This window comes from Eurosta solidaginis, chromosome 2, assembly GCF_040869045.1.
Source record: "Eurosta solidaginis isolate ZX-2024a chromosome 2, ASM4086904v1, whole genome shotgun sequence".
Lineage (NCBI taxonomy): Eukaryota > Metazoa > Arthropoda > Insecta > Diptera > Tephritidae > Eurosta > Eurosta solidaginis.
This window is the reverse complement of record NC_090320.1, coordinates 206,703,240-206,728,778: the sequence shown is the minus strand read 5'-3', so window position 1 is coordinate 206,728,778 and position 25,539 is coordinate 206,703,240. Positions and strand designations below refer to the sequence as shown.

General features: G+C 37.3%; 1 protein-coding gene across 4 annotated transcripts in view; it reads left to right on the top strand.

Moving 5' to 3' along the window:
- drongo (Arf GTPase activating protein drongo) overlaps positions 1-25,539 on the top strand; it is a 275,048-nt gene that overhangs the window by 128,529 nt on the left and 120,980 nt on the right. The window contains exon 1 of one of the 4 annotated variants that reach the window (XM_067766999.1): positions 9,593-9,910. The exons of the other annotated variants lie outside the window; for them this stretch is intronic. Coding sequence (XP_067623100.1) covers positions 9,894-9,910 — 17 coding nt within the window. The 5' untranslated portion in view covers positions 9,593-9,893. Of the gene's footprint in view, positions 1-9,592; positions 9,911-25,539 lie in introns of those variants that run through there. 4 annotated transcript variants of the gene reach the window in all.

The following is a 25,539-nucleotide window of genomic DNA, read 5'->3' as shown; positions in this document are numbered from 1 at the left end:
AAACGCAAAAAATTACAAACATATTCCACAAAAAATAAGTATCTTAGTCATAACGTATCCAAAACAATGAAGAAAATCTAAAAAAAGTTATTAAATTCACCAACTCAAATATTTTTAGGTTATGGATATGGCGAGAAACCAAAAACCAATTGATTGGCTATGGCGTTAGCGTTATGGTATGGCACCATTAATCGATTACATTCCTTTCCATAAGGTAGGTTCGACCAGCTGATTTATCTGGTTATGGCTTTATGGTTATAAGTCACCATTAATTCGCCCTTTAAGTTTACAATTGAGCTGAACTGTGTGAGGAATGGTAAATATAGGCGTACCTACTTCATAAACTAGTGTTTGAATGGCTACGTAATTCATAGATATTAACATATTGTGATGGCCAACTGAAAGTCTACCAAAGTGCTCCAAGCTCTAGAGCTGGAGCGTTTATTATGTACATACCAATTAGCACTTAGTGCCTTAACGTATTTCTTTCAAAAATGTGTTTATCATTGGCTGCTGGCTCGGCAAGGCCTTATCTCTGCAAACAGCTTAGGCACGTTTTATTTCAGTCTTTTTTCAGCTGCGTCTTATCTCAGAAGTCCAATACAAAATATCCTATTTCGGTAAATATTGTGGCGAATATTAACATCATTATGCTGCTATTCAATAAATGGATAATAAAGCAAGCAGCCACACTTATGTACATCTACACATTAAAGCAAGCAGCCAAACTTATGTATGTACAAGGCAACGAAGAATATTCCACACACAAAATCAGCAACTGGAAGCGAAGAGATATTTCACATACACATATGTAGTCGTCAGCTAAGAGCAGAAGTTATTACTCACACATACACACACATATAGCTGAATAATCAAGTATGAGATACAACTGTTCTGGAAGGCAACATCGTGAAAAGTCTAGACCTTAGGAGAAACATGCGAACGAGGCAGCAGAGAGTATAAAAGCAGCGCAAGCTGAGGAATAACTAATAAGCTTGATTTAGACACGCTATTAGTGAAGTATAATTGTGAAGTACTACTACCCAAGTAGTCTAATAAAGGCAATTTTGCAACACAATATTGGAGTTATTTTTTCGACAGTTCAGCGATTCGAACGTTAGCAGAAGATGTATAGTAACCAGAATTCCCAAAATTCATTACAATATTGTATAAGCAAATAAAATAAATAAAGAATAGCTGGGAGACTGAGCTTAGATTGGTGTGACCCATTTTGGCTCAGAAATTCTGCACCTTCCCAATATAAAATTCTACAAATATATATTTACGTATAGGTAGGCCTATTTTATATGTTTTTTTGAAAAACTTATGTGCAATAATTTTCGTTTGATAATCATATTGGCAAATTAAATTTTTTTTTTAATTCTAACTGGTGGCATCCCTAACATCCTAATTAAAACTTTAGTAAGCCATCTTAGATGTGGCGTATTGCATAGATACGAAATTGCATTCAAAAGAGTCCAGCCGTTTTCGAAATATTAGAAGATAGGTGGTAACTCTACCTTCAAATATAAAAAAATAACTTTCGTTTGCTTGCCAATTTGGCATACCCTAATTAATGTCAAAATAATATTGTAACGAATTCTGGGGATTTCTGATATTTCTGCACCTTCTGTTAACGTTCGAATCGCTAAACTGTTGAATAAATCCCTCCAATATTCAGTATGGCAAACTGGTCTTTATTTAGATTACTTTGGGCGTAGTACTTCACAATTATACTTCACAACCAATAGCGTGTTTAAATCAAAACTGATTCGTCATTCCTCAGCTTGCGGTACTTTTATACTTTCTGTTATCTCGTTCGCCAATTCTTCTAAGGTATAGTCGTTTCGCGAACCTGTGTTCCAGAACAGTTGTATCTCACGCTTGGTTATATACATGTATGTTGGTAGTTTATGTTTTTCTACTAGCCATATGCGTGTGTATGTGTGGGTAATAGCTTCAGCTGATGACTATATATTTGTGTATGAAAGATATCTCTTCGTCGCCTTCTACATAAGAGTGTCTGCTTTATTGTTGTTGTGCATTTATTTAGTAGAGCTTAGTTATGCAAATATTCGTCACAATATTAATAGATGGAAACCTTGCAAATAAATCGATAGTAGACTAGATAATCTAGGTGGCAACCCCGCTCATAAATTTTTTTTGTTGAAATATGAAGTAAAATACCGTTCGTTTAATACCCATAATGACGTATGTCTTAATTGAAAAAAAAAAATTATAATTCAAAAAGGTGGTAACCTTGAAAAAACATTCAAAGCAGTTATACCCATTCAAAGCAAATAGCCCAGGCCCGGATGGAATATTCCAAGCAATGCTACAGAAAACTGCTTACTGACTGTTGTCCTAAATTGGAGAGAAATATCTTCATTTCAAAGGTCAGCAAATGAATTCATAAAAAGCTCAAGGACTTTATACAAATTCGTTTTGTTTTTTTAACTTTTCAAAGACTACTGAATGCCAATTTTCGCAGCAGATTGTGTGCGAAGGGCGGTCAACAGCCCTACATGGTTATCTTAAACGGCGTTCAATTAAAGATTGCGCTACATGAAGTGGTTCATAAGGTGGACGAGTCATTCCTTGTGAACAAACAGTTTACCCTATCTGCGTTCTTTCACATAGAGGTAGCTTTCAATAGTTTTCGACTGGAAGCTATAGTATTAAATGTCCTCGTTGAATACTCATTAGCCTGAGCATTCTACCAGACATCTGATTGAAAAGGCACCGCCTCCCAGGGACATTAGTAACACGAAGAAATCCGGCTCAAAAGTATTCAGACGTTTGAATGAAAAGCGCGTAAAAAGACCCCCAGAGTCATCCACAAAGAGTAGGTAAATGCATATGCCGATAAATGCCCAGCCAACCCCGTTCTCAATATCAAATACCCAAAACTGTCAGTTGAGGAAAGCGGTCTTCCCAAAGAGATGCTCGCCATTCTGGCACAACTTCGATCTGAATACTGTAAAAGGTTACACTCTTACTTGGCCATAATCTACACCGGCATGTATGTAAGGTGTCTCCACATGCCACAAACCATCTTTTCATGCCTCCAACCATCATGCAATGTCGAACCAACGCCTGTTAACAGCCATGTTTCTTTGTTCCAACCCTGTTGAAGCTTGAATTTTCCTTGGGATTTTTGTTAGTGATTGCATCTATTAGATGAGGACAGCTACAAAAACAACAAAAAAGTGCCTCATGTGATAGGGCCGTATAATTACAGTTAAGTTGGGAGCTAGTATGGCTACCACACATTCATGGAACAAGACCCCGCTGGACGCGGTCCTATTACCTCTGCTGTGGCTTCCATAAACTTAACACAAATATGGGTAAAGTGTAGGTTACATTTTCTAAATGGTTAGAAGCTAAGTATTTCATGTAGTACTAAGTAGTTAGGAGAGCTTCTGACGCCTAAACAGAATTCAAGGCTTAACGCAAGGGAACGGCATCCGAGGGTGACTCTATTTTTCGTGAGTTGGGTGTCTGAAAATAGCTTTAATGTTATTGAAAACAACAGACAGCAGACTACTTATGTCCTATGACAGTATTCGATAATACAAACTATAGAATCCGAGTTCTTATAGGGAAATTTTGAAAAGATTAGGAGATACCTCATCAGTCTTCGTACTTTGGTGTTCATTGGTTGAATCAAAGGTAACTCGTATTATCCTCCAACCCTTGCAGAACTCCCTCTAACGTCTGATGATTGCAGTTATTAAAAGAATGCCACAAAGAAGAGTGCATTAGACCAATATTTCTTCTCGCGTTAGTCCTTAGTAATGAAGCAGGAGAAATTCTAACTTTCTTAATTGCGTCATTCGCTTCTTCTCTCTACTTACTGACGCCAATTGGAAACTCGAAGGAAACTTAACTTGTTTTCAACCTGGTCCTTGCAGTGAAGTTTGCGCTCCCCTCTTACGCTGCTTCTAAAGGGGGTTGCGATAAGAATACCTTCTGGGCCGAAGAGTCGTAGAGGCAAACTCACTTATTTAGAAAAGTCCACTCCGCAGTAACCAGCTTTCAGCATGTGACGACATAAGACCACCAAGCGTTTAGCAAGTTTCAGAAGTCAATGAATTTTAATTTGAACAAATTTTATTGCATGTGGCGCCCCTCAGACTGTTCTCTCGCATGCATAATGTAAATCAAAAACGTGTGGCTGCTTGTGGAAAGCGTGTCATTTAATGAGATATCGTAAAAATTAAATATTACTAGCAGACCCGGCAGACGGTGTTCTGCCCTAAATTTGGCCTATCTGCATACATTTTAATAAGCTTTTTCCATCTAACTCTGCCCTACCCCTCTACACTTTTTCCTAATCTTTTTATTCACTCCTCCCTCCGTCTTTTTCGCTTCATCTCCATCTTCGTCTCATTATATCTCTTTCTCAGTCTCCTTCTCTCTTTTCCCTTCTCTCAAGTTTTTCTCCTTCTTCCTCATCTCTTATTGCCAGTCCCAGAGGGTGGTATGTATTTTGTTCCAGTCCCACAGCGAGTCTCCGTCCCAGTCCTGGTCCTAATCCCAGTCCCAGACGAAGGCAAATCGAATAGGACATATGTAAATAGGTATGTGGGTATTATTAATTCTTGTCTTTATTTCGGCTTCGCATGCATATTTATCAGTTTTGCCAGGTTGATGCGACTAAATCGAATATCACAATGAACCTTAGAGCTCTCAGCAACAGCTTTCATTTGATATCCATAATCCACACCAAATTCTAGGGGTATCAAATTCTAGGGTGTATGAAAATTATCCTGTACTATAGCACTCATCAACAGCTTTCATTTGATATCCATATTGTATAAACACATTCTAGGGGTACCCGGGTCCACGTTTTGATCTGAAGACCCTAGGCACGTAGCGAAAAAAAAGGTAGACGTTGGCCGATTCTCAGACCTACCCAATATGCTCACAAAATTTCATGAGAATCGGTTCAGCCGTTTCGGAGGAGTTCAGCCTCTAAAACCGTGACAGAAGAATTTTATATATTAGATAAAGAGAATAATTAAATTCATAATAAACTTGACAAATATATGGCCAAGGATATAATATTTATTTAGGTAATATTAGCAGCCACTTTCTTATTTGTAGCTTAAAGGATCTAAGTCTGTGTTGTACTCTTAAAGTTTGCTGGTCAATCAGTCGTACCATTGTTGACCCTTACAGGGTCTTTCAGGTGTGAGCCTTTCCATAGAGAGAGCACCTAGGCTGCTCCAGGGCAGTACAATGTCAGAGTCCAATGTACAGAGGCGTTGAGAGAATATAGATGTCTCTCTTTGTTGGATTAAACAATATTTAAGAGGTGGAATTCGCCGTAAAGTCATGCTGCTATCGAATTCCCTGACTCTTACTCGTTCAATTCTGAACTAATACTTAACTGCCGCCGATCTTTTCAACAAAACCGTGTACACCTTTCATTGGTCCTGGAGCACAGAGACATCTTGCATTGTAGGGGTACTCGCTAGGCAAGGTACCACCAGGTACGCTTTTAGGTACATATGTCCTTGCCATATAAGTACAAGCTAAGCACATCCACTGTCAAGGCGACGAAAATTGGTGTGTTAAAAAAAAAAAATAAATGTAAGGCGCGATAACCTCCGAAGAGATCTAAAGCCGAGCTTCTCTTCCAATTTGCGTCGTGCTCCTCTTGATTTTCCCTACAAATTGGCCGGACGGGACCTACATGTTTTATGCCGACTCCGAACGGCATCTGCAAGGCAGATGAGTTTTCACTGAGAGCTTTTCATGGCAGAATTACACTCGGAGCGCTTGCCAAACAGTGTGTGGTGTGTTGGACATCGGAAAAAAAACCCGGCTAAAATGGGATCCTCAAAGATCCCGTCACGTTTACAACCTAGGAAGATGGGATACAATTTCCACACATGTAAGACTAACTGGGAACTGTCTTATAGGCAGAAATGTTAGCAGCGCCTTATTGTCGTTGCTGCAGCCGGAAGTTCACTCATTTACAACTGCCGCGCTAAGTGGCACAAGGCAGCGCTCTCTGTGACCTCACTTTCTGGGTCATCTGCGCCAGATCGTGGAATATGACATCAAGGACTTGGTTGCCTTTATCAGGTCGTCAATATGGTTCGAAGGGGACAACGAGCCTAATGTCACTAGCTTATGTGTGCCCGCCGGCAGCATCTTGATCCTAATTTAACCTAAGCTAACGGTAGAATAGACCTTGACCTTGCTGCTGTGTTCATATAATAAGTAAGAAATTTCAATTTCCCGGATTTTTGGAATATAAATCCTGAAATGGTCTAGACACAAACAAATATGGTATACCGCGTTAACCGCTCCAAACTAGAATACTTCTGTTTTCATATTCTAGTACCTCCAGCGGGTTAGGGGGTTAGAATACACCCGCGGTAGGTATACCTGTCGTAAGAGGTGGCTAAAATATCAAATAGATTCAAGGGGTTGTGTAGCGCAACCGTTTCAGGTTGTCAGCGTAATATATAGCTTCGCCAAACCCAATTGTCAACCTCACCTATCCGTGGCGAATCCTGTTACATTAACAACCGAGGCTCTGGCGACCCCGAACTCCTCAGAGATATAGGGGGTCTAGGGGGTGGGAGGGCGGTATGGCCTAGAAGGTCGCATGTGGTCATAACAAGTCGTTCCCGAGATGGTCGGGCTTGGTACCGGAACGTACCGGATCTGTATCCGGCGAAGGACCATCAACATCGATAATCGTTATTTATGTGACTTTGATAAATTTTCGACTTAAACTTTTTAATGTGAAATTCCTTGAATTACTTTTAAAAGTCAATGAGCATTAAGCGCGTAAATTAAAGCAGATGGCACGCAAATTATATGGACGAACGTTCGCGAAGGACATAAACGTCCGCTTATTTAATTAAAATCAATTGATGCTAAATTCCTCCGGTCACTTTGTCCTTCTAAGGGCATTTACAAGTTCTTTATACATATGGGATAATTTCCACATAAAACTTACATAACCTTCATTAGGGTAGCAGTTTTTATACCCGCTGTACTTGTACACAGGGTATTGTAACTTTGATTGGATAACGGTTTGTTGTACAGGTATAAAGGAATCGAGATAGATACATACTTACATATATCAAAATTATCAGTTTAGAAAAAAAATTTGATTTAACCATGTCCGTCCGTCCGTCTGTCCGTTAACACGATAACTTGAGTAAATATTGGGATATCTTTACCAAATTTGGTACACGAGCTTATCTGGACCCAGAATAGATTGGTATTGAAAATGAGCGAAATCGGATGATAACCACGCCCACCTTTTATATATATTTAACATTTTGGAAAACACAAAAAACCTGATTATTTAGTAAATAATACACCTAGAATGTTGAAATTTGACGTGTGAGTGATATTGAGACTCTTGATAAAAATTTGGAAAACAATTTTAAAATGGGCGTGGCACCGCCCACTTGTGATAAAATCAATTTTACAAATATTATTAATCATAAATCAAAATTCGTTAAACCTATTGTAACAAAATTCGGCAGAGAGGTTTCTTTTACTATAAGGAATGCTTTGAAGAAAAATGAACGAAATCGGTTAAGGACCACGCCCACTTTTATATAAAATATTATTAAAAGGGTCGTGGACGAATGAAATAAGCTATATCTTTGCAAAAAAGAGCTTTATATCAATGTTATTTCATTTCCCAAGTGGATTTATACAATAAATAGGAAAAATTTCAAATTTTAAAAAGTCGGCGTGGCACCGCCCTTTTATGACTAAGCAATTTTCTATATTTCGGGAGCCATAACTCGAAGAAAAATGAATTGTAATAAAATTGGGTACTCAAATCTTCCCTATAGCAGGAAATATTTCTACAAAAAATGGACGAGATCGGTTAAAGACCACGCCCACTTTTATAAAAAAAAAGATTTTTAAAAGGGTCGTAGGCAAAAATAATAAGTTAAATCTTAGCGAAAAATAGTTTTGTACCAATCATATTTTTATTGTTCTGTTATATCTTTATTTTAAAATAAACAGTAGGGAATCCCCGTATCTGAAGAAAAACTACATTATTACCCGCTCAAAGTAATTGGTGTTAGCTTCTGTATCCTTTTTGCTTCTTTTAAACGAAAATTAGTTCAGAATAGAACCATATGTATATGTATTATTGCGCAGCCTTGTAACACTATAAAGCACGCAAAACAAACAACAACAACATTTCAAGTGTACAGCTGGGTATGTAATGTTCGGTGTCACCCGAACTTAGAATTCCTTACTTGTATAAAAATTAAAATTGTTGAAATAAAGAGGACAATCTTTAAAAGTTTTACAGGCAGCAAACAATTCAAAAAATCAATATGTTTCGCATTCGTTCTATGACAAAGTTCAAAGCTCTCTGCTCTGGAGTTCAATGCTATAGTTGAAACCTACCAAAATCGTATAAAAGCAGTCCAAACTGGTGAGGAACCATAGCTTAGTATTGCAACTGTCCCAAGAATTTGCCAGCTACATATGTCTGACAGTTTTAGAATTATTTTGCCCGACATCTTGTAGGACATATCCCCATGTTAAAAATAGTAGTTGATAAGACACTTGGGTGCCTAGCGTGCACTTAGACGCGTTAAATGTAATTCTTAAGCTTACCCGATGTAGATTCGATAACAGATTATCTTCCTACAATGAACTTCGACTAGAACTTTAAGGTAAGGATTGGTCAGCCACATGGTTTTTACGGAGGGTGTCACCTCACTATTCACTTATGGGTCCAAAATGGAATGCGGTGTTGGTGCAGAGGTATTCTCCGAACAGCTAGAAGCCGTACTATCAATGCGTCATCCAAACTCGGCTAGTATCTGTCAATCAGAGCTACTAGGAATAGGGATGACCTGTTGCTCCTTGTTGGAGAACTCTGTAAACGGTCGATAGGTATGTATGCATATTCACAGACAGCCTAGCAGCCAGCTCAGCGAATATTACTCTCACATGGGTACCGGGTAACAGGAATATAGATAACAATGAACAAGCGGATGAACTGGCACAGGACGATACCAAACTCTGGGCGGTTTCGCGCTGGCCGATCTAAGAGGGGAATCAAAATGCTATCGTAGTAAATAGTACTAAAATAAATACAAAAAATTATCTATTAAAATCCGTAATAACTTTTGCTGTCACTTTCGTGTTCACAATTATAAAATCAGTAAAGAACGGAATACAAATTCGAGGTCAATATTTTCGACTGGCTTTTTGATGAGCATTGTATGAAACTTGTTTTCATAGCTTGAAATTTTGATGATCACTTTTCGAGGTTTGAATTTTTGCTTTTTTAATTTTTGTTATTTCGAGTATTTTTCGAAAATAACTGATAAAACTGTTAAATAATTTTTGCTGCTATTTTATTGCACACAACTGTATATTTATATATGCAAAGCGCCTGTTTAAAATTAATTTATTAAAATACTTGAAAAAATGTCTTCAATACCAAGAAAACAAGTCCGCCCGCAATTTTGTAATCAATCGCACTTCCCTTAATAAAATAACGCCCCTCAGCCAAAATGCGTCGTCGAGAGTTGGTCACTTCAGCTGCAATCTGCTTTCAGTTAATAATTGACCGTGGAGAAGAATGTAAATTTGTTTTTTGTTTCGGAATTCCGCAATTAAATACATAGTTTTTATATTTTTCTATAAAATGCATTCATTTACTTAAATGCAAATATTTACATAAGTGCATACATACACAAAATAAGTTCTTATCGCCCGGCGACGCAATTAATTTTTTTTATTCAAAATAAAACGTAGTTTCCTTCCTTTATAAACTTCAATATGAAAATAATTCCGTTATAGTTAAATTTCAAGTTCAGTGAGGGCAGTTTGTGTTGATTTTTGTTAAATTTTTTGTTTTGCAGTAGTATAACAAAATGATTAGTGCTACAGGGTAAGTCATTAAATATGAGTTGAAAGAATTATTACGATTTAAATGCTTCAAATGCTACAAAGTTTAAAAGTTAAAAAGTCGGAAAGTGTTGTATGTAAATTTTTGAAATTTCGAATGCTATTGCCTTTTTTTAGTTAACAATTGTTTTTGTTTTTATAGGCCTATTGATAAAGGATTCTATGTTCTTCGATTCGAGCTCAAGGCCAGAACAATATTTAATATGATAATTATTGTTTTTTTTAAGTTTTCTAAATTTGAAAAATGGTTTTTTATTTTCAAATTTAGAAAAATAAAACAATAATTATCATAAATATTATTGTTCTGGTTTTGAACCATAAATTTTTTTTTTTCGTTCCCGAAAAAAATCGTAATTTCAAAAATATATAAAACAATTAAGGAAGGCTAAGTTCGGGTGTAACCGAACATTACATACTCAACTGAGAGCTATGGAGACAAAATAAGGCAAAACCAGCATGTAGGAAAATGAACCTAGGGTAATCCTGGAATGTGTTTGTATGACATTTGTATGAAAGGGAAGGTATTAAAGAGGGAGTAGGCCATAGTTCTATGGGTGGCCGCCATTTAGGGATATCGCCATAAAGGTGGACCAGGGCTGACTCTAGAATTTGTTTGTACGATATGGGTATCAAATGAAAGATGTTAATGAGTATTTTAAAAGGGCATGAGCCTTAGTTCTATAGGTGGACGCCTTTTCGAGATATCGCCATAAAGGTGGAGCAGGGGTGACTCTAGAATTTGCTTGTACGATATGGGTATCAAATGAAAGATGTTAATGAATATTTTGAAAGGGCGTGGGCCTTAGTTCTATAGGTGGACGCCTTTTCGAGATATCGCAATAAAGGTGGACCAGGGGTGACTCTAGAATTTGTTTGTACGATATGGGTATCAAATGAAAGGTGTTAATGAGTATTTTAAAAGAGAGTTGGCCTTAGTTCTATAGGTGGACGCCTTTTCGAGATATCGCCATTAAGGTGGACCTGGGGTGACTCTAGAATGTGTTTGTACGATATGGGTATCAAATTAAAGGTATTAATGCGGGTTTTAAAAGGGAGTGGTGGTATTTGTATATGTGAAGGCGTTTTCGAAATATCGACCAAAATGTGGATCAGGGTGACCCAGAACATCATCTTCCGGGTACCGCTAATTTATTTATATATGTAATACCACGAACACTATTCCTGCCAAGATTCCAAGGGCTTTTTATTTCGCCCTGCTACCTAATATGGTAGGTGTCACACCCATTCTACAAATTTTTTTTCTAAAGTTATATTTTGCGTCAACAAGCCAATCCAATTACCATGTTTCATCCCTTTTTCGTATTTGGTATAGAATTATGGCATTTGTTTCATTTTTCGTAATTTTCGATATCGAAAAAGTGGGCGGATTTCGGCCATTTTTATACCAATACAAAGTGAGTTCAGAAAATTACGTGAACAGAGTTTAGTAAAGATATATCGATTTTTGCTCAAGTTATAGTGTTAACGGCCGATCGGAAGGACAGACGGTCGACTGTGTATAAAAACTGGGTGTGGCTTCAACCGATTTCGCCCTTTTCCACAGAAAACAGTTACCGTCATAGAACCTATGTACCTACCAAATTTCACAAGGATTGGTAAATTTTTGTTCGACTTATGGCATTAAAAGTATCCTAGACAAATTAAATGAAAAAGGGCGGAGCCACGCCCATTTTGAAATTTTCTTTTATTTTTGTATTTTGTTGCACCATATCATTATTGGAGTTGAATGTTGACATAATTTACTTATATACTGTAAATATATTAAATTGTTTGTTAAAATTTGACTTTAAAAAATTGTTTTTTTTTTTGAAGTGGGCGTGGTCGTCCTCCGATTTTGCTAATTTTTATTACGCATACATATAGTAATAGGAGTAACGTTCCTGCCAAATTTCACCATGATTTCTTAAACGACTGCCAAATTACAGCTTGCACAAGTTTTAAATTACCTTCTTTTAAAAGTGGGCGGTGCCACGCCCATTGTCCAAAATTTTGCTAATTTTCTATTCTGTGTCATAAATTCAACTCACCTACCAAGTTTCATCGCTTTATCCGTCTTTGGTAATGAATTATAGCACTTTTTCGGTTTTTCGAAATTTTCGATATCGAAAAAGTGGGCGTGGTTATAGTCCGATATCGTTCATTTTTAATAGCGATCTGAGATGAGTGCCCAGGAACCTACATACCAAATTTCATCAAGATACCTCAAAACTTACTCAAGTTATCGTGTTAACGGACGGACGGACGGACATGGCTCAATCAAATTTTTTTTTCGATACTGATGATTTTGATATATGGAAGTCTATATCTATCTCGATTCCTTTATACCTGTACAACCAACCGTTATCCAATCAAAGTTAATATACTCTATGAGCTCTGCTCAACTGAGTATACAAATCGTCATTTTAAATAGAATGGTTTAACTTTTTTTACTATAACTTATTTTAGTTAACTTAAGAAAAAATTGTATGACGAAAACTCACCAAATCAAGTACAAAAACGTTTTCGAAAAATTGAGAAGTGTTCAACATTTTTTAAACTAACGAAATTTTTCTTAAAATTTTAAGCAACGTTCCGAGTACGTAGTTCCTTAAATTTTAGCCTTAAAAAATACGTGTTTTAAATTTTACAAAACTCGTGGTGTTTTCTTCCATATAAAACATAAAATTATACACATTTTGTCTAGAAAAAAATCTAAACCTTCCTTCGGATAAAAAATTATCTACACAACTTCATATTAAGAAAGTTTCTGGAAATTCTAAGTAAGAATTTCAAATGAAGATTTTTGAACGATGTAAAAGTTTTGAATGTTTTCGAACATGTGTTTTCAATCGGTTTACATAATTTTAGTTAGTTAACTCTTTAAAGTTCATATACATTTTTAAAAACGTTTTTGAAAAAATTCCAAAATTTAATATCTAAGTGTTCGAGAGTTGTTCCGAAAATTGCAAATTTTTACCTCGTTTTTTAGAAATATTTTAAGTATGTAAGTAAGTTTTCTTTTTTGAAGTTGCTTATCAAGTTTTCTTGCATTATTAAATTATACACATTTTGTCTGGAAGAAAAATTATCTACAAAACTGCATACTCCAAAAGCTTCTGGTGATTCTAAGTACAAATTTCTTTAAAAATTTGGAACATTTCTCCAATTTTCGAATTTTTTCGAAAATGTTTTTTCAATTGCTTTACATAATCTTCGTTATACAAGTCTTTACTGTGAAAATCAGTTTTAAATTGTTTTTGCAAAAATTCGAAAGTTTGACAAGTATTCGAAAATCTTTTTGAAAATTTCGAAACTTTTTTTTTCTATTTTTTAAGAAAAATTTTGAGTATGAAACAAAAAAAATTGTGTTTGAAAGTGCAAGTTTTGAATTTTTCAAAACTCGTGATATTTACCATTTTTTCGCAGTGCTTTTCTCCATATAAAGTTATGAGCACTTTGTCTGGAAGATTTATAACTCCCTTTGGAAAAAAATTATCTTCGAGACTGCATGCTCAAAATGTTGTTAGATGTTCAAAGTAACAATTTCGAAAAATTCATGAATATTTTTAATGTTTTTTCAAATTTTCGAACATTTTTGTTCAAGTGTTCGAAAATCTTTGAAAATTTCGAAATTTGTTTTGCGATTTTTTTTTTTAAACACTGAGTATGTAGTCAAATAAAAAAAAAACAAAAAAAGTAAAAATTACAACTTTTAAATATTGCCAAATTCGTGATGTTTGCCAAATTTTTTCGAAGTTCTTCTAATTCGCGAATTTCATGAAAACTTTTAAATGTTTCTCAAAATTTAGAACTTTTCGACCATGTTTCTTCAATTGGTTTACATGAATTTCGTTATACAACTCACCAGTGTGCAATCAGTTTCAAAAACGGTTTCAAAAAAATTCGAAAATTTGATGTGTTCGAAAATCTTTTTGAAAATTTCGAAATTTTTATTTAATTTTTTTAGAAACATTTTGAGTATATAGTCCCAAGTTTTTCAAAACTCGTGATATTCGTAATTCTTTTCAAAGTGCTTTTCTTCTACATAAAGTTATGAGCACTTTGTCTGGGGTAGGAAAAAAGGTTTCTGCAAATACTAAATATTTTGAAAAATTCATGAATTCGAAAAATACACTCATTTACGTAATAGTTTTTGATGCAAATTTCGTATTCACAAGTGCACATATTTATCTCAAAGCGGGCTGTGACAGTTTTATGAAAACCTCGATTTCGGTTCAAACTACCTTGAAAAGCGAATGTCGTTTCCGTGATGTAGTCACTGTCGTTATCGGCAGTTTTATAACGCCTCATTCGACCATTCCAGCAAACCAATACGATCGACTTTGCCTTACAAATGCCGGGGATGGCCTAGTCAAGAGCAGGCGAAGAGTCGGAAAATGATTAAAGACCAGTGAGTGAGTTTGCCATCTTGTGCTATAAAAGCGCGTTTTGAACCTCAGATATACGGCTTCTAAGTCAAACACTCACTTAGGATTGCGTACTATATAGAAATTGATTTAAATTTTTTCTTATAAAGAAACATCAGGAAACAAATTATTACCCACATGGTATTCTTAATTTATTCAACATTTCTATTATCCAACCCAGTTAGCATACCATAATACCATAATAATAATATATAATAATTTCTTTGTTTTTATTCATTGTGTGTACGAGTAAATTTGAAGCATACAAATAAAAGCATTCTATTGCCAACTAAGACAGCGCATTTTCTCCTATGACAGCTTACGGCTTTGCTTGTTTATCTGTTTGTCCGTCCATGCTATTGTCACTCCCACTAAATTTTTAAGTATTTTTGTACGTGTCATTAGCCTACGCACGCATATACATACACACATACTTATGTACAAAACAATTCGATTTCACAGTTGGTCTTGATATGCAAAAGATGGGGCGGGACTTAAAAGAGGGGGGCTTGGTGCCCAAAGACGATAGTCTAACCGGCCAATTGTTGAGGTTTCACAAGCAAAAGAAGCCAAAACGCTAGAAAGATACTTATGAGTATAAAGAAAAATGCATACAAAACACTACAATAAAGTCAAGTCATTTAAAATGCACAATAAACAAAACTGACGCATTATTCTGGTTTGTTTAGTGTTGGGTAATAGCGCAATTTTTTGTGCGCTGCACAGTGGTAGGTTCCATAGGGCAAAAATAAAAAAATCAAAGGGAAAAGTTTGTCACCAAATGTGTCGTTAGTATATCTTATTAGAACAGCCTTTTAAAAGGTATATTTGTTTTTGTTGTATTCGAACTGTACTCTTTAAGAATAGCTTCAAAAGTGAGGTTGTGGTATTAGTTGGTTTTTGCAGTGTGAGCAAGTAAAAAATAAAGTGCAGGTTTAAGCTATTTAAAAATATATCAACTATCATTTTATTGAAATAAATAAAAATGAGTATTGAATTCAAAGATATTTACTTCATTTTGAAATAATTTTAGTGTCTTTAGCTTGTTGTGTTCTTTTTTGTTATTTAAAATTTCACCAGTGCCTATATTAGTGTTTATTTGCACATCAATTTCGGCTAAAGTTTTAGTTGGGTTCCTCACCGATCCTCACGTTGGGACTTATATCTTATTATTAGTCAAAAAGATTCTAAAGTGTTAATATCAACTGCCACTTTCTGCCACTAACTATGTTTTACGACAGCTTTTTGATAGCGTCACACTGATAAATTATTGTCGTATGTTATATGTGCTCACATGTAACATACGACATTTTTTATTTTATCCAGTCGACGATATGCAAATGTAAACTTTTGTATGTGTTTGTTGTTTTGTTATTGTTATGCAAGATCTTTTAATAACTTTAATTTATTTATTTAATCCTATTAAACAATGTATTTGCGATAGACACATCCTACCACTTTCCCCCACACATCTACTTACTTTTTATATGCATGCGGTGAAAGTGGGTGGTTGTGGGTCGGTATGAAGGTATCACGCGCACCAATTTTATGAAAAAATAATTCTCACATATTTGTAAAGCCGTGACTTCTCTACTGGAAGTATTTTTGGCTACCAACTCCATATAAGACGGACCAGTGTGCGCTGTCGCCGTTAAAGTGATACGCCACACCACCAGTTTCCTTAGTAATAGAGTCCAAGAAATCAAATTTGGAATTAAGAGTCACGCCATCTAGATGGGAGTGTATTGGCCTTTCTAGAGCGATACATTGACAGATGCCTTTTATCCTCCACCTCACAAAAGCGACAGATTTGTGCTTCGGATAGATTTAACTTACTTAGGTGATATTGTAGACCACCCAGTTCGAGTTCGTAAGTCCTCTTTGTTTAGATTAATGAGTTTGGCTGATATTCCCGTTGCTGGGAGTAAAAACAATTTGGCCTGCCTTTGCCCTGGGTATTTAATCTACTGTCATCTGAACGGCTTAGTTAACCAGTTACTTATAGTTTCCTCAGTTACTTATGGTTTCCTAGTGTAAGTCCACAGAAAGGGCTCTGCAACATTGAATACTGCTAAAGCACCCTGCTTGTCTCGGTAGTATGCCTATTTATTTCATTCATATCCCTGATGCCCGGGAACCCATCCTAACAAAACCTTGTTTATAGCTTCCATATCATTTAGAAGAAAATTTTTTTAAGCGGGGTCGCCCCTCGGCAGTGTTTGGCAAGCGCTCCGAGTGTATTTCTGCCATGAAAAGCCCTCAGTGAAAACTCATCTGCCTTACAGATGCCGTTCGGAGTCGGCATAAAACATGTAGGTCCCGTCCGGCCAATTTGTAGGGAAAATCAAGAGGAGCACGACGCAAATTGGAAGAGAAGCTCGGCCTAAAATCTCTTCGGAGGTTATCGCGCCTTACATTATTTTTTTTATCATTTAGAACTGCAATGCATCCACCTTTGCTTCCTTAGTTTGGTTGCCGAAGACCACGCAAATAATAAGAACAACAAAATTAAGCAAACTGTATCGACGAGTTTGTATTGGCATTACGGGTGCGATGAGAACTTCCCCTGCTGATGCACTTAGTCCCTTCCGTATTCTAATAGAGAAAGAGGCAATACTCGCTGCACTAAGACTTCAAAATACCTCTGAGCTAAAGAGCGGGAACATGACACGGCAGATGAAAGTAATAAGAAAATTCATAAGAAATCCCGTATCACAACAGTATAAAATGTCCAGTAAACCATTAGAGCCAAGTGCAGACGAAGAAATCTCTTGCAGCTTTGTTTAAGGTATCATCTAAATGAGGGTGGGTTCTGTCCAGTGTAGCCCGAAGTTATTTTGCTTCCATTGAATATCGGATTTTGATGCCACCTAGGGAGGGTTCTAACATGGATAGTTTTCTTCTCAGTATAAAAGGCACTTGCACAGTGTTTTTAGGATGTACATAGTTACATTCCTTTGGTATCACACCACTTTTCTACGATGCGCAGGGCTTGTTGCATGCTAATGGAAATTTTGTGTTCGTGCATCCCTGTTAAGTCATCTGCATTTCAGAACCTGAAAGAGGTCATCTATGACTAAGGTCAACAAGAGGAGGCAGAGCACACCCCCTTGAGGGCATTCCCTAGTGGTCACAATCGACTTCATTGATTTGCCCAACTCAAAACTGATTTTTCTTCTCTTTGGCATGGATAACACCCAGGGAATGATCATTGGGCTGATATCCCTTCCAATAAAAGCTTGTTCGATACTTAATGTGTCGTGTTATCAAAGGTCCCTGATATGTCAATAAAAGATCAAAGGGCAATGTTTTTAGACTCGCAAGCCTTTTCAATTTTTTACGTGAGGCTATGAATTGCCGTCACCGTGGATTTTCCTGACTGATAGGCAAAGTGAGTTCAACACAGATGGAGTTGCTTTGAATTGATCACAGCTGTTCCGTTTTTTTTTTTAATATTTTTAAATCGGCTTTCTACATTAGACTGTGTCAATGCTCTGCGTGCAATTTGCGCTACTCAAATCACTAACTGCGTTACACAGTACTACTACATACAGAGAAATGCTTTTTTGCTTCGAGCAAGAGTTTTGACAGCGATATTATTTATTGCAGAATGTAACCACTGTTTTTTTTTGGTTTTTAAGTGGCATACAAATTTACATTTACCTTGCGGGTTATGGCGGGCTTAAAATCCAAATCCAATTCCTGGTAAATGTGGGTGGTGCCACGCCCATATTCCAAACATTTTTGGAATTTTTGTTTGCGTCATAAAACCAATCCACCTACCAAATTTCATTAGCTTAGCGGTATTCGTTTTTGAGTTATCTCATTTTTTCCATTTTTCAAAATTTTCGATATCGAAAAAGTGGGCGTGGCTATCATCCGATTTCGCTCATTTTCAACACCAATCTATTCTGGGTCCAGATAAGCCCGTATACCGAATTTGGTGAAGATATCTGTCGTGTTAACGGACGGACAGACGGACGGACCACGCCCACTTTTTATATATATAACATTTTGGAAAACACAAAAAACCTGATTATTTAGTAAATAATACACCTAGAATGTTGAAATTTGACGTGTGGAATGACATTGAGACTCTTGATAAAAATTTTAAAAAAAAAGAAATTTAAAATGGGCGTGGCACCGCCCACTTGTGATAAAATCAATTTTACAAATATTATTAATCATAAATCAAAAATCGTTAAACCAATCATAACAAAATTAGGCAGAGAGGTTGCCTTTACTATGAGGAATGCTTTGAAGAAAAATTAACGAAATCGGTTAAGGACCACGCCCACTTTTATATAAAAGATTTTTAAAAGGGTCATGGACGAATAAAATAAGCTATATCTTTGCAAAAAAGACCTTTATATCAATAGAATTTCATTTCCAAAGTGGATTTATAACAAAAAAAAGAAAAACTTCAAATTTAAAAAAATGGGCGTGGCACCGTCCCTTTTATGACTAAGCAATTTTCTATGTTTCGGGAGCCATAACTCGAAAAAAAATTATAGGATCGTAATAAAATTGTTTACACAAATGTTCCCTATAGCAGGAAATATTTATAGTAAAAATGGACGGGATCGGTTAAAGACCACGGCAACTTAGATATAAAACAAGTTTAAAAGGGTCGTAGACTAGAATAATAAGCTATAACTTAGCAAAAAATAGTTTTGAATCAATGATATTTCACTTATCAAGTTTTATTGTAAGAGGAAATGGGAAGATTTTTTTTTTAAACGGGCGGTGCCACGTGTTATGTAGAAAAGTAATTTATCTGAAATGAAATGTACAATTGAAGCTCACGCTGAGTATATAATGTTTGGTTACACCCGAACTTAGACACCTTTACTTGTTTTATTTCAAGTTGTAATGCCGCTTTAAGTAGCTTCACCAGCCCACATTCATATAGTTTCCACTACATACTATCCCACTGTAACAGCGATGAGCAAGCGAATGAGAATGCACTGGCAAAATGCAAGTAATCACTTACAAGAATTTCATTCGCGCAACAGTCGCCTTAAAGCGATTGCGAAAACTTCTCAAACTGTTTTTAACGATTCATACTTAAGTAGAAACAATTTGCATTTGATAAGGAATCGAAGACGTGATCTATAATATGGTTAGAACGCACGAACCACAACTGTCAAGCGGATCTCTTAGCCCGCATCGGTACAACTGAGCCGGATGAATATGGCTGTAGGGATTTTGGGATTCCGCTGGCCACCTGTGGATTGCTCCTCCATAGCTGGGCCTCGAGTCAGCTCAGCAAACGTTGGGCGGACACCACGTTTTGCAGGCTAGCAAGATCTTTCTGGCCGAAAGTGGATGGCAAGAGGTCTGCTGAAATAATTGGGTTCACTAAGGCTCATTGGGGTATTGACAGGGCACTTTCCCATGGGTATCCATGCGGTACGTTTCAATATACTGGAAACTCCATCCTGCAGCAGCTGTATGGAGGATGATGAGGTGGAATCACCAAATCACTTTATGCTTGATTGCCCAGCTTTTGCCAGAACTAGGCGAAAGTACTTCGGGCGCGACTCACTTGGATCTCCCGAGGATTTATCCAAAGTTGAGATCGGTATCATTGGGAGCTTTATCGTTGCTACCCAACGATTCTCTAAGTAACTAGATCTAAGTCACCGTTATTTTTGGTGTATGTGGTATCACAAAGGACCTTCGTGTTGTCCAAGTGAGCTACCCTCATCAGGGCAGCTACCACCTAACCTAACCTAACCTAACGCACCAACCACCAGTTACTTGGGAATCGATCCCGATTCGCTATCGCCGTCTCACCAATCCTATCCACCGATTAGTCAGCTACGACTCGCCGTGTATCAAATTCACCAATCATCGGTTGCTTGGGAATCGATCCACCTTATTCATGATCGCCGGTTTCCCAATCATATCCACTGGCAGCCATGTACGACTCACCGGGTATTGATTTCATCTACCACTGCAGTGGTAGGGCACTGGTTGCTTGGAAATCTCTCCACTGCTTCATCGAGTGGAGTCAGCACACCCCCAGGATATCAGTCCAACCATCGCAAAATCCCTCTACTCGTGGGTAGAGCACTATGTTATCAGTTGGTAACCCAGTCACCGCTCACCGAGTACACCAGCAACAGCAAGGTGTCCGTCAACTGAAACCCGTTCGCCCGTCTTCCGCTGCATGCGTACCGATTCCTCCGGCATTCGGACGCTATCCATCTATCCTACACCTTTCATCCCTTCCATTAATCAGCGGCTGGTTACAGTTTCCCTCCAATGTTGCATCTTGGTACAACTCCCTGCCACAGTGTGTTTTTGTGTACGTCTGAACCAAATACCACCAACAAAGTGATTGGGTGAGTGCAGCTTTCGACGAAACCCACCTCGCAAAGTTTGATCTACGAAAAAAGTTGAAATTTATGTTTGGATTCGCTTGAAATTCGGTACTTAGGTAGCCCAGGTTTTAATTTGGGCTGCTTTTTTCCGAAAAATTAAACTGGACCGCCCTGTTCCATAAAACATTCTTTAACATATCGTTTTGCTTCTTGCCCTAATTTATGTTGGGAACACTTAGGAGAATGATCGATCCGACCGGGTAATATACATATAGTTAGTTTAAAAATAAATGTCACCCTAATGTACATACATACGTATGTTTTACATACTTATTGTACATTATTTCGATATTGCCCAACACCCATTTAAACTATTAACAAATCATTGAATATTTTGTATATCCTCTTGAAGAAATTGCGTTGTTGTACAATTCGTTTCAATAAAAACTCATCTGATGCTTTTCTAAGTCTCCCATTGGTTAGGTATTTCTCTCGTAATTGGGAAAACTCGTGCAAATACTGCATATAATATACATAATAGAGATGAACAGGGGTGTAAATATTTAACACCGATCCCGTTCATATCGGGACTGTTACTGCATTTTGTCCTCCTCGTTACACATAGTCATTAACAGGGAAAACGGTATCACTCCGAATCCGGTGATACCCCAGTAACTTGGTGAGCCTATTATTCTCTGGCTGGAAAGGTCATATAGAACGAGCATATCTCTAACCTGGATGCCTCAAAGTTGGAAAATGGTTATAACCACATAAATACGCTAAAGATTATAAACTAATTAGCTGAAGGTTCTGAAAAGGCCTTAGATATCCACATTAGGTCGGTCCTAGAATGCCTTAAGCTTTCTATGCGTACATGAAGGTCAGGTCCACCGATTTACCCTCCATAAGCTCAATAGGGTAATACAAGCCAACATGGGTTTGGTTACAGCTACCCTTGTGAGCAGAGGAACTCCTCAAGATTTCTCTCTTCGCTTCTGTGTGTGATCGCGCTGAACGAGATTCTAGTGGAGATTAATAAAAATGAAGTGAAGGAAGTCGCATATTCACACGATGTCGTAATCGTTGAATCAGATATATTCCCATCGACATTAGTTGAAACACTAAAAAGAGCGCTTCGAAGGCCTTACGTCTGAGCAGCCAAAAGCGGCATTAACGTAAACCCTAGCTGATACTGGTTACTAACAAGAACAATATATCACAGTTTCGACTGTTTTCTCTAAATGGTACTGCCCCCTCTCTGTCTACGAGAGTCAAGTATCTGGGCGTTAATATAGTCAGCAAACTTAGCTGGAAATCTAATAAAGAACGTAGTGCCGAAATGACTTACATAGACGTCTACTCTCGTCAGCAGAAACTGGGGACTAAAACCTAAACTTTTGATGTGGCTATATACGGCATGATGGATGGCCATAGACAAACAGTGCAATATTAAAAAGATGTCGTGTCCAACTGGTGCACTAAATTTGTTTCTAAACCAGCAACCCCTGAACCTTCACACACAAGAAACCGCAACTTGTTCGCTAGTAAGACTTCGTGAGTCTGACTGTTGGAACTCGAGGCAGTATGGCCACAGTAGTATTCTCAGAAGGCTCCTTCATCAGATTATCACACGATACCACTAAGTTTTGAGAGGTGCCATAAGGTTAAGTTCCCTCAAGAGGGAACTGCTGGGGAGACGGGTGCGAAAGGCGAAATTTTACTTTTTATTGCACGGTTCCTGAATGGACGGCGGTGTGGGACCGGTTGTATTGTGTAAGCATCTGTGTCACTGTCTATACGTCGTCTTAACTTTGCTAGTATCTTCCAAGCGGAAGTTCATGTCGGAGGTCTCATGGCGCTTAACTCCCTCATCACTTCGTCTACGGCTGTCAGCAGCTCCAAGAGAACGCTTCAAGGCGCAGCTAACTTCGCAAAACAACTCTTATATAGGTACCAGGTCACATTAGCATTAAGGGCAACGAGAAGGCAGACGAAATTTCAAAGGCAGGGTCACTGTTGGATGCTGTTGAGGCATTCGAGATTCCTCATCCATTTATATCAAGCAAATTAAACGTACATGGCAGATCCATGGAGTTATCGGTCTGGTACTCCTTGGACACCTGCAAGTAAACCCAGCATAAATAAATAAATAAATGTAAGGCGCGATAACCTCTGAAGAGATCTAAGGTCGGGATTCTCTTGCGTCTTGCTCCTATTTCTTTTTTCCTACAAATTGGCGGGATCGGACCTACTTGTTTTATGCCGATGAGTTTTCACTGAGAGCTTTTCATGGCAGAAATACACTCTGAGTGCTTGCCAAACACTGCCGAGGGGCGACCCCGTTAGAAAAATTTTCCTCTAATTGAAAAAACTTGTTTCTAAAGTTTTTGATGGTGCTTTCCCGGGGCGTGAACCCATGATCTTCGGTGTGGTAGGCGGAGCACGCTACCATCACACCACGGTGGCCGGTACCAAGCATACCTGGCCGAATAACGAAAGTAGAAGAACATGTGACCAACTAAATAGATCAGGGAAAGAAATCCTTAGGTTCACCGCCACAATCACGGGACACTGGCCGCATGGCATTCGCAGGACCTCCGGCGAGGAATGCAGCAAACAAACAGTCGCGCTCTACCTGTGTTAATGCCAAGTAACAGAGAAAGAATGTACTTTTATTTTTAAATTAAGACCGTCTCATTCCGGATTACATCAAAGATCGAAAAACGGCTCTTAATACGCTGAATGATTTTCAAAATTCCTACTGATATTAGCCCCGAAAGTAAATATAAATCGTTCAGCTCTAATACCCAAATACATATGTACACACATATGTAGATTTATATATGCAATTCGTCGACCCTGTAGCTCTCAGTGAGTCATATTTTTTTCTCTTTAATATAAACAACATTTACTAGAACTAAAATTTAGCGTTTGCATTCATACGCATTGTTAAACAGAAACATTTTTATACAACACATACCAATATATGAATTGTAGACACAACACTGAAATTGTGACGTGATAACATTTGTGTGAGCGTGTAACAACAGCCACACGGTTGCATTTGGTAGGTAGTAGCCAAAATAAAGTTTTGGAAGAGGCTTTTTACTTGACGATCTCAACGTGGCCGCCGTGGTGTAATGGTAGCGTGCTCCACCTACCACACCGAAGATCCTGGGTTCTCTCCCCGGGAAAAACAATATCAAAATTTTAGAAACAAGTTTTTCAATTAGAAGAAAATGTTTCTAAAAGCATTCTATTGCCAACTAAGACGGCGCATTTTCTCCTATGACAGCTTACGGCTTTGCTTGTTTATCTGTTTGTTCGTCCATGCTATTGTCACTCCCACTAAATTTTTAAGTATTTTTGTACGTGTCATTAGCCTACGCACGCATATACATACACACATACTTATGTACAAAACAATTCGATTTCACAGTTGGTCTTGATATGCAAAAGATGGGGCGGGACTTAAAAGAGGGGGGCTTGGTGCCCAAAGACAATAGTCTAACCGGCCAATTGTTGAGGTTTCACCAGCAAAAGAAGCCAAAACGCTAGAAAGATATTTATGAGTATAAAGAAAAATGCATACAAAACACTACAATAAAGTCAAGTCATTTAAAATGCACAATAAACAAAACTGACGCATTATTCTGGTTTGTTTAGTGTTGGGTAATAGCGCAATTTTTTGTGCGCTGCACAGTGGTAGGTTCCATAGGGCAAAAATAAAAAAATCAAAGCGAAAAGTTTGTCACCAAATGTGTCGTTAGTATATCTATTAGAACAGCCTTTTAAAAGGTATATTTGTTTTTGTTGTATTCGAACTGTACTCTTTAAGAATAGCTTCAAAAGTGAGGTTGTGGTATTAGTTGGTTTTTGCAGTGTGAGCAAGTAAAAAATAAAGTGCAGGTTTAAGCTATTTAAAAATATATCAACTATCATTTTATTGAAATAAATAAAAATGAGTATTGAATTCAAAGATATTTACTTCTTTTTGAAATAATTTTAGTGTCTTTAGCTTGTTGTGTTCTTTTTTGTTATTTAAAATTTCACCAGTGCCTATATTAGTGTTTATTTGCACATCAATTTCGGCTAAAGTTTTAGTTGGGTTCCTCACCGATCCTCACGTTGGGACTTATATCTTATTATTATTAAAAAAGATTCTAAAGTGTTAATATCAACTGCCACTTTCTGCCACTAACTATGTTTTACGACAGCTTTTTGATAGCGTCACACTGATAAATTATTGTCGTATGTTATATGTGCTCACATGTAACATACGACATTTTTTATTTTATCCAGTCGACGATATGCAAATGTAAACTTTTGTATGTGTTTGTTGTTTTGTTATTGTTAGGCAAGATCTTTTAATAACTTTAATTTATTTATTTAATCCTATTAAACAATGTATTTGCGATAGACACATCCTACCACTTTCCCCCACACATCTACTTACTTTTTATATGCATGCGGTGAAAGTGGGTGGTTGTGGGTCGGTATGAAGGTATCACGCGCACCAATTTTATGAAAAAATAATTCTCACATATTTGTAAAGCCGTGACTTCTCTACTGGAAGTATTTTTGGCTACCAACTCCATATAAGACCGACCAGTGTGCGCTGTCGCCGTTAAAGTGATACGCCACACCACCAGTTTCCTTAGTAATAGAGTCCAAGAAATCAAATTTGGAATTAAGAGTCACGCCATCTAGATGGGAGTGTATTGGCCTTTCTAGAGCGATACATTGACAGATGCCTTTTATCCTCCACCTCACAAAAGCGACAGATTTGTGCTTCGGATAGATTTAACTTACTTAGGTGATATTGTAGACCACCCAGTTCGAGTTCGTAAGTCCTC